Source organism: Parambassis ranga, chromosome 13 (genome assembly GCF_900634625.1).
Source record: "Parambassis ranga chromosome 13, fParRan2.1, whole genome shotgun sequence".
In the NCBI taxonomy this organism is placed as follows: domain Eukaryota; kingdom Metazoa; phylum Chordata; class Actinopteri; family Ambassidae; genus Parambassis; species Parambassis ranga.
This window is the reverse complement of record NC_041033.1, coordinates 1,269,930-1,279,842: the sequence shown is the minus strand read 5'-3', so window position 1 is coordinate 1,279,842 and position 9,913 is coordinate 1,269,930. Positions and strand designations below refer to the sequence as shown.

Genomic DNA, 9,913 nt, shown 5'->3' with positions numbered 1-9,913 from the left:
TCTCTCCTATAATGGAAGTAAGTGGTGTTCAGGCAGAGGTCCAGCAGGTCACAGATGTGGTCTGGCATGAGGTTGGTTCTGTCCCTGAGTGTGCTGTCTTGTGTGAAGCAGCTCCTTACCATCTCTGTGGCTTCTGAGGTAGGGATGCAGGTGAACAGGGAGGTGATGCCTGGGTCTATTTGGATCTTCTCCACCTTGTTCATAAAGTCCTTAGAGTTGTGGATGTGGTGTGGTTTGTTTCCCACCAGTGGTGTCAGGATTTCAGCCAAGTGCTTGGCCACATTGTATGTGACTGAGTCAGGGGGACTCCTTTGTGTATCTTGGGGGAGTCCACACAGATGCAGAGTGGCCTCCCCAAGATAAAGTCAGAAGTAGAGCTTAGGGTTAATGATTTGGTCCTTCTCCAGTTTTGTAAGTAGCTGACTAGTTTTTTCCAGTAATTACCAGTGGGTCCCTTTTCTGTTTCTCATATGTGACTTAGTCACCAAGGAGATCCACCACTTTGGAGTCGTAGTCCTGCGTGTTGAGCACTACAGTGCATCTTCCTTTGTCTGCTGCTAAGATGGTGATATCCTGGTCTTTCTGAAATGCGATCAAGGCTTTCCTTTCCTCTGTGGAGAGGTTGGATGGCGGTGCTTTGGCAGTGGAGAGTGTAGCTATGACTTTCATCCGGAGTTGTTGAGCTTTTGTGTCTGTCAGGTTGTTGTTCTTGATGGCTGACTCTGTGGCTGTGATGAGTTCCACCACTGGAATCTGCTCCGGAGAGATGGCAAAGTTAAGACCTTTGGCCAGCACTTCTTCTTCAGGCTGGCTCAGTTGCCTGTCTGATATGAACTTCACCCATGTGTCCTGGGTGTTCTGTTGTGGCAGTGAGTGTGGTCTTCTCTCCACCATGTGTGTGGGCCAGTTGAGTTTTTCCAGAGTGAAGAGTTTTAAGTTTCTGGTATTTGCGTTTCTGTCGCTCCTTCCTCCTGGTGTGCTGCCCCGTTTGGACTTTTTCTGTAAGGTTGATGACTTCATCCATAACTTTGCTGGGTAGAAGGGCGGCAAAATGTCATCTGGTCTGCTCAAAGAATTTCCCCTCGGGAATAAATAGAGTAATTCTGATTCAGATTCAGTTGTGGCCATGACTTTCATTTTTGTCTAATCTATTCTACTAATGGCTGCTGATTGGTCAGTTCATATTAGGATTGACGCAGCAGGAGATCCTCCCTCAATCCTTTTGTGGTGTATGGCATCACTAAGTTGTTGAAGGGTATTTGTCTGGTTTAGCCTTTAACCCTGATATTATTATTCTGGTATTTAATCTAAGAAGAGCCCCCTATGGGCTAGAACTATGGAGTGTGACTTCTCCAGACCAAATTCTCTGGTTAACTGGCCTGTTGTTCAGCCAATAACACATAGCTTTTCAAGGTGGACCATCATGCATCTTGTGAGAGATTTGCTTACAAAAAAATGAATTTTTAAACAGTATTGTTTTCTATTTTTTGACCTATTAACTTCAGAGATTGCAATGTGTGCAGCCACTTGATCTGATTGTTTTTACAAAACGAAGCAGTTGAGCCAAGTAGTGGTGTTTTAGCACACTCTGCTGGTGATACAGGGTATAACAACTGCCTGCTGGTTTTTTTACTGCAGTAAACTCTGAGTGATTCCTCGTCCTGCTGCTGCATGCAGCATCAATAGTTAAGACGTCAGGACACACTTCATTAAAAACACAACACATTTGAGTTTTCAGCAAGTTTATTTCAGTATAAGTGGTTTAAAACACCTCACACTGTTTCTCCAAACATCTCTCTGATACAAGCAAGCAAGACATTAACATCTTCAAACAATTCCAACATGATCAAACTCTGTGCCAAACAACATTTTGAAGCAAACTATATGACATGAGTTGATACATACATTAAGACAGGTGGGGGAGCAGATGGTCACATAATAACCAATAATTATACTTTGTACATGTGTAAAACCTGACTAAAAACACTAAGATACCGGCTCGCGGCGCACAAAGGAGCAGTGATCTGACAAAAGTAACCCAACGCCCTCACAGCAGATTCCTCCTCATTAGCCTTGTGTACGGGTCATGTGTGAGTGTGAGTGTATGCATGCGTGTGCATCTGTGTTGTATCATACAAACAGTACATTACATAGAAACCCATTGTGTTCTAATAAGGCATTATGTGGCGAAAACACAAACTTTACAGAGCAAAAAACAGCTTCCATGCCAGAAAAATTGGATTTTAAGGCCAAGAAACATAACAAGTAAGTACCTCATGAGCCGAGCAGGGAGCGGCGTTTAGTCTGGAGGACCTTTAATGTCAATACAGACAGCAATCAGATGAAAGGAAGTATGTGGGCTCTACCTGACAAATTGTGTCTGTGACATAAAAGGCTGTGTGCTCCACTGTGGAAGGTCGCTGTAGCAAGGGGCAAAAACCAGAGTGTGTGTGCATTGACTTCACAGGTGGTGACAGTAGCATAATGAGCTGGGACAATACCTCAAAAAGTACAGATATAAAATACATTCATGAAGACATCATTACAAAGAAAGCAAAACAAGGTCAATAGAAAGCAGGACACCATCAGTTCAAATGGCTCAAGCCAAGAGGCAAAACACCAGGTGATGGACAACAGCAGAGAGTCAGGTGAAGAGGTGCAGCCTTATGATGTACATACTGACAAATGACTGCAGCTCTTCTGTTATCTGATGCCGTGTTCCACTCAGACATTTCAGAGGAACCTTTCTCTGTTGAGTTCCTATGAGTAGTAGAACACCTTGCATTGGCCCAGTAGTAACATTAAATTCTTTTTACAGGTCAAGCTATATGTAGGGCAAATAAAGGCAAATCAATCTAGATAACACTAGAGAAAGGTGAGGCCCTTTCACCTGAGCCTGACTCATCACTGCCCACCGCTGAGCCTCTCCAAAAGTTCCCACAGCAGATGGACAGCGGTGCCTGAGCCATGGAGGTGATGGTGGTGCTGCGCTGGTGTCCGCTCTGACACAGTTCCCTGAGAACCCCAAACACACTTCCTCTACAACTACAGCTATGGCAAAATGCTGGGGATGATAATTTGTGGTCCTGAATGATTAAAAAAAAAAAAAACATTAAACACATGTTACAGAATGATATGGTGCAGCATTACAAGGAGAGAACATATTAAAAGCCAATATTTACAAACAGTTTGGATGGTCTTGGCCATGCCCAAGCCAGGACTGTTCTCTGATAAATCACGGTACGTGTGTTGCCACTACATACTTACAGTGTGCTGGTGGTGGAAAATAAAAGTGTATCTATGAGGACACTCTTTGCAAACACAAGAATCTACAGTTTCCAAACTGGTGATCCTTCGTTACATATACTGCTATAGTACAGTGTACTAATACAAAAATATGTAACTATGACTGCTCACATCATTCCTATTTGTACATTTTGTATACAGCATAATATTTCTTTAATGTGTGTATGTGTGTCTTTTTTATTTTTTTTATTTGTATTTCCAGTTTCTCGATGCTTATTTTGGCTTTAAGCGATGAACCACTCCTAGGGATAGTGAGTTTGCATTACAAATAGGGTCTTTCTTTCCCTGGCACGCCCAACAAACTCAAATCCTTCACAGTTTGCTTCAGTGTCCACCTGTTCCTCCCAGTCCTTTTTTTTGTTTTGACCCCATATATATTTTTGATATTATAAAAAATAAGTTATTGCGCATCCAAAAAAAGTGCATTGTATATTTGAAAAATATCTCTTTCTCTCTTTACACTCTTTTCTGTTTTTCTTCACATTTCCTGCTCATCAGGGGTGCATTTCCATCAGTGGATTTGGGCTCTGGAGCTCCATTGTACCGTGCCACAGATGGTTAGAGAAGGGGACAAGAAGGGGAGGAGGAGGAGAAGGGAAAAGGGAGAGAGATCGGTACCACCACAGATTTTTTGCTACGCGATGACCATGGGAACATCGTCTGAGAAGCCGCTGATCATGGGAGCATCTTCATCATCATCACCTGCAGAGTGAGAGAGAAGGGGGGGGGGATTATACAATACTACAGTATAAAGTTCTGCACCTCTATAGTACCTCTACAGCACAGTCATACAAGCAGAGAGAACATAAATATGTCTGTGTACAGTATAACTTAGAAAGGAAGAGGACATAAATGTGTTACTTCCCCTCACCTGGGGTTCATTGGAAAGCTGTGCTCTGATTAAATAATGACCTCTTTTTGAGAGGCCTCAGTTGCAGATGCACGCACGCTGACTTAGATTTCTTTCACAATCCCTTTTAACACTTGAATCACTGGGTGTTTGGAATGCAGTGACACAAACACTGAACTCCATTAAGTGCACAGTTCTGTCTAAGAAGCACCACCAGGCCTGTAGGTCCTACATGTGAACCAACACAAATACGGCTGTTACCCAGTTCATCGCCAGATGAGAAGATGGCCGACCCCAAGCGAGAGTTGTAGTGCGAGTTGGCAAAGGCGGTAAAGTTGTTTTGCAGACGGCGGTGTCTGAGGTAGAGCACCACCAGGCCACCGCACACTCCCAGCAGCAGCAGGAAGAGGACTGGGACCACCACCGCTGCCATGTCCCCTGAGTGGCCCTCACTGCGAGATGCATCACTGGCCCCTGAAATGGCGGGGGAAGAATATTTAAATGATGAATGGAAAAGCAGCAGCATGGGACTGGTGCCTGCATGGATCAGTACCTGTCAGCTGGTTGAAGAGCAGCAGTGCGGGCTCCCCGCACAGCTGGCCATTGAGCAGGCAGCGGGCCTGCACAGAGAAAGTGTAGTTGTGTCCCACCAGCAGGCTGCTGATGCGGAAGTAGGTCTCTGTGGTGTTTCCCAGGTATGACGTCTGATTGGTCACACTGTCAAACACGTGTACTTCATACCCCTGTGAACACAATGCCAAGAGGAGAATAAAAGCACAAAGTGCTTAAAAGCACACACATATAGATACAGTCTTGCTGAGCGGTAGCTCACCCTGCTCTCATTGAAGCCCTTCTCTCGGACAGCCAGACTCTTCCAGAACAGGAACACATGGTCTTTCTCTGTCAATATTTTCAGGGCCTCTGGAGCTGGAAGAGGAACTGCAGCAGAGAAGAATGACCGTTTTTATAACTGTATTCCTTCATAAGTATGGTGCTGAGGCATGTACCATGGAATGTGTTATGGTACAATACTTGTAGCCTTTAAACTGTAATTTGAGCAACTAGTGACCTAATCTTTAAGTGCATTTCCATTTATTGATTATGTATACAGACCTGTGCTAAGAGTGAAGCTGGCCTCTTTGCTCATGTTGCGCAGGCGCACAGAGACGCTGTAGCGTCCTCCAGGCTCCAGGCCTTTCAGCACATACTCCACGGTGTTATTGGGTGTGGTCAGCTTGTAGTCCCTCTCGCTTTTACGGATCACGTCACGCACATGGATGGCGTATGTCTGCAGGGGCAAATGTAAACTGTAAGTGTTTGTGATCGGGCCCAACCTCCTGGTTATATCTTTGACATGTATCCCCACAGTAACATGAGACAGTGCGGTACCAGGGGTGTGTTTGGGGTGTCATAGGGAGGCTGCCACTTCAGTGTGGCCTGAGTCTTGTCTACTCGCACACGGTGGAGGTTCCTCGGTGGCAACCTCTCGTTGGGAATCATTTTGACTACGGCATTGTCAGAGGGGGGACCCAGGAATGGAGAGACCACCCGCACCTAAAGGCACAAAGACACGCAACATTATGAGGCAGTCCACTGAGGATGATGGGACAATAAAAAACATACATTTTAAGGACAGCCAATAGAATCTTCATAATAACTTTTGTATTTTGTGTGCCTCACAAAATAACTTTCAATTCAACTAGTGAAAATTTCTTATTGAATATTCTGTCACAGAATTAATAGGGATTCGGAAGCAGTTATGTCTCCCAAAAAAGACTCTCTAATGGGAAGGTTGCTATATTAAAGGTTTTATTGAGGTGTTTTATCAACAAGAACAGTTTTTATGTCTCTCGGTGCAGATTTGTTGGCTGCACATTTTATGCTGTCAATCTTCTGTTCCACCACATTTCTAAAGCTGGCAGCACACTTGACCCTAACAGGCTGAAGTGAACACAACACACTTAAAGACTGTTTGGACCAAATGGAGTCGATTCTAATCTTTGATAGAGGGACAGGAGCACAGACAACACGCTGACTATATCTGCTGTAGTTTTGCTGTCATTAATCAATGCTCTTTGACAAAAAAAAACGTGCAAACAGCAGACAGAAAGGTATATCAACAGCAGGGCAAGAGGGCAAAAGACCGTGAACTGACCCAAACCCGCCTTTTATTGCTTTTTAGGTTGTTCTATTTTCCTTTGAGGCCTGAATGAGAAGCCTTGCAAGCACCTTTTTTTTTTGCTTGGCATGTTTCTCCTGGGCTCTTTACCAGGCAACCATGATGTCATCCTCTGCTACAGTCACAAACAAATCTTATGCAAAAACACATTTGTGAGAACAACAGGGAAAGACTATCATGATTCATGACACACCACAGACTGCAACAGAGCCCAACTGGTCCAGATTCAGGTAGACTGGATGCCATCAGTCATCAAACAAACTGCATTAATAATCAGCCCGGCAGTCGTGTCTGGCATTAGATGTCCTTGTGGATTCAGATGTGGTGACGGTGGAATCATAAACAAGTCTGACATGAAGTTTCTTTTGTGGCCCATTGTGTTATTATAACAATAAATACCAATTCAATAAAAACGGTGGTCATACAGGGATACAATACTACACATGTAAAGGACCCTTTGGACTTTAACTCTCCGATGGGCTGTGAATGCATGATGTGCAATGTAAAATTTTTTATCAGAATTACTCAATTTAACATTCAGTCAAACAAAAAAAATTGCACTAGACAGCCATGATTGACTTACATGCCATAAAATGGTTTGTAGGGGCTCTAGAAATAGTATAATATGTGGAGCTGCATTTATAACACCACTGAGAACCTGTGAGCATTTGAGTTAAATGCACCTAGTTTCATCAAGAACACTTTCACCCCACCATTATGCTGGCAGTAGCAGTCTGGATCATGTCAATGGATTTTTGCAACTGATCCAAATCCTGAGCCCACATGCCACCACACAGTACATCAGGTGATGGTGAAGGTGTGCCGGCAGCGTTTCTATTTTTCTATCTACATTTGGTTTGTTTGGTTGGTTAGATATTTTAAACCTTATTTTATGCACACCCTAACAAGAACAAATGTGTCTTCACAGCATAGTGAAAACACAGAGGGACTGCCTAAAATACATGACTGGTTTTCACTTCAGACGTGGGAACCCAGACATCTGCCAAGATGTCTCTTCTGATTAAACACTGCATGGATTTGATCATTATCTTGCAAAACTAAAGATAAAAGTTCAGAATCAGCAGGTTAAAAACCTTACGCAGGAGGACTCACCAAAAAAAGATACTGTTCATCGCTGTCTACAGTCACTGTGAGCGTCAGAGAGCTGGTGTGGACCTCCTGAGGACTACGATACAGATCCAGGAAAGAGGTGGCATAAAACACACCATACAGCTGCACACAAAGAGAACACACAACATACACTGCACTTTAGTGAACATAATGCTAAGTTGGGTTGGAGGTGTATATTTTCATTTTAGTGTTTAAAGCTCCACTGTAAGTGATGCATTTCTTAGTGATTGATAATGAACTCTCTACCTGTGCAGGCGGCCCACTGATGGTCCAGGCACACTCCACAGCTGTCTGGTTAAGCGCCCTGGCTTTGAGCAGGGGCCGGTCCGGCTGGGTGCCGGTGGTCTGGTGATGGGACAGGGCTGTGGGACTGTCTCCTACGCTGGTGTGAGCCCACACACCCACCTCGTAAACTGTCCCTGCTGTCAGGTTTGTAGCTGGAAAACATTGTTGCACATAAATACATCTATGTAATGAAAACACAACAACAAAGGAAAAAAAAGTCTATACAGTACCCTTGAGGACTCCTGCTGTCACTGTGTAGTTCTTGCTCTCCTTGACATGGGTGTCAAACTGCCAGGACAGAATCACAATGTAGTGTTTCACCTGGAAGAAACACAAGGGATTGTTTGCATAGATCACAAAAGCATTACAAAACAAACTGAGGAGTGGTGGAGGGAAGGTCTTACATCCTGCTGGGAGTTTAAGCTGAATGAAAGGCTCATGGAGTTGCTGGTGATGCTGTCGGCAATCACAGAGGGAGGAGGCAGAGCTGCAGCAGAGAAAGTGGTGAAAGGGTGGTTCCCTTTGTGTAGTAACATTTGTTGGAAATGGGTTTTATTAGCAGTAAATCTTTTGAAAATGAAGGAGTTGGTGAACATTTTTTGTAGTATAGGCTCAGCTATCAAGCTATAAAGTTCTGCATTTAGCAGACAGAAACAAAAACAACTTTACAACACAACAATGTTTTAATTGTAAATGTAAATGTAAAGTGAAACAAGTGTGAGCAACATTTTAATGTGCTAACAGGTGGAAAATGGAACTCCACAAGCTTGCACACATATTTAACAGTTTTGTTGCACACAGAAGTTTCACTCTACTCTGCATATTAACTTTTCAAACCAGAATCTTGTTAGTCCAGCCTGCAGGTTTTTAAACTGAGGCATGTAGAAAAAGTTCTTCTGAATGGTGAAATGGTGTTTTTTGAAGCTTCTATAAAACCTGCCAATAGGTTACATGTTGCCCTATTATTGTTATTACATACATTTAAACCTGTACCATTTGCTGTTGTAAGTAATTCAGTTTTGCTGTTGATGTTATTTTTGCTTTTGTTTAAAAAAAAATTGTCTGGAGATAAGTAAAAATATTGGTTGGTGGTTTACACGAGGAAGGGCAATTGCCTTTTAGGATCCATGGTTATGTAGCTTGTGCATGAACAGACAAAGACCAATGAAATGTGCATATATTCATATTCATATAAAGATTAAGCTTTAAAAATAATAATAAAAACCATCAAAGTACCAGTAGATGGCAGCATTTTAAACTGTGACGCTCACCTTTCTTTGGGGTGATGGATTTAACCTCACTCCAGTTTCCTACACCTCGACTGGTCACTGCAGCCACCTGGGAAACATCAATAAATATATACAATGCAAGTGAATTCATCTACACTGGTATTCGTACCAGCCAGCAAAGAGGGGCCTTACCCTGAAACTGTACATAGTGTTTGGCTGCAGCTCCTTCACCTCAGTGCTGGTTTGTGTGGATCTCTGTGACATCCAATCAGTGCTTCCATGATCACTGTATTCAACCTGTCAACAAACATACGTCTTAAATCTATTAACAGCTGTATCACAGACCAGATCCATCCATTCTGTTAACCCATTTTGTCCTGTAACTACAGAGGGGCCATGACAATAAGTTCAAGGAAGGTGAAAATGACGTACTATATACTCTCTGATGAGGCCGTTTCCTTTGTCAGGAGGACTCCAAGAAACAACCACTGTGCCGTCCTCACCGTTATCACAGGACAGCTGCAGGTTCCTAGGAGGATCAGGCACTACACCACATGCACAAACACACACCCAAAATGAAAAGATGTGATTAAAAGCTTGTGCACTGGATGGAACACAGGTTAAAAATGCAAACAGAGCAGCTTATGCTTATAAAGCAGTGTGTTGCTGATCATGTGGTACTCACAGCCCTCTGGTGTTCTGACTGTGATCATCTCATTGCTCTTGTGCACTTTGCTGAGGCACTGAGTGAGAACTTTGACGTGGTAGGTGGTGTCTGGTTTCAGCAAAGACAGTGTGTAGCTGGTCTTGTTGCTGTGGGTGTCCATGGTGGTCCACGGTTGCGTGCCCACAAGCCTGAGTACACAGGGCAAGAGTCATGTGACATTGCTGGTTGAAATCTGACACAGTCTATATAGAGCTTAATAAACTGCA

General features: G+C 43.4%; 1 protein-coding gene across 2 annotated transcripts in view; it reads right to left on the bottom strand.

Moving 5' to 3' along the window:
• Positions 1 to 3,106: 3,106 nt before the first annotated feature.
• The window catches only part of sorl1 (sortilin-related receptor, L(DLR class) A repeats containing), a 65,493-nt gene continuing 58,686 nt past the window's right edge, over positions 3,107 to 9,913 (bottom strand). For both annotated transcript variants that reach the window (XM_028418892.1, XM_028418893.1), the window contains exons 35-48: positions 9,666 to 9,835; positions 9,413 to 9,525; positions 9,173 to 9,277; positions 9,023 to 9,089; positions 8,156 to 8,238; positions 7,982 to 8,072; positions 7,713 to 7,903; positions 7,449 to 7,568; positions 5,546 to 5,710; positions 5,270 to 5,444; positions 4,989 to 5,095; positions 4,710 to 4,899; positions 4,418 to 4,630; positions 3,107 to 4,008 (exon numbers count right to left, since the gene is read on the bottom strand). In XM_028418892.1, the coding sequence (XP_028274693.1) occupies positions 3,941 to 4,008; positions 4,418 to 4,630; positions 4,710 to 4,899; positions 4,989 to 5,095; positions 5,270 to 5,444; positions 5,546 to 5,710; positions 7,449 to 7,568; positions 7,713 to 7,903; positions 7,982 to 8,072; positions 8,156 to 8,238; positions 9,023 to 9,089; positions 9,173 to 9,277; positions 9,413 to 9,525; positions 9,666 to 9,835 (1,858 nt within the window). In that variant the 3' untranslated portion in view covers positions 3,107 to 3,940. The remainder of the gene's footprint in view (positions 4,009 to 4,417; positions 4,631 to 4,709; positions 4,900 to 4,988; positions 5,096 to 5,269; positions 5,445 to 5,545; positions 5,711 to 7,448; positions 7,569 to 7,712; positions 7,904 to 7,981; positions 8,073 to 8,155; positions 8,239 to 9,022; positions 9,090 to 9,172; positions 9,278 to 9,412; positions 9,526 to 9,665; positions 9,836 to 9,913) is intronic.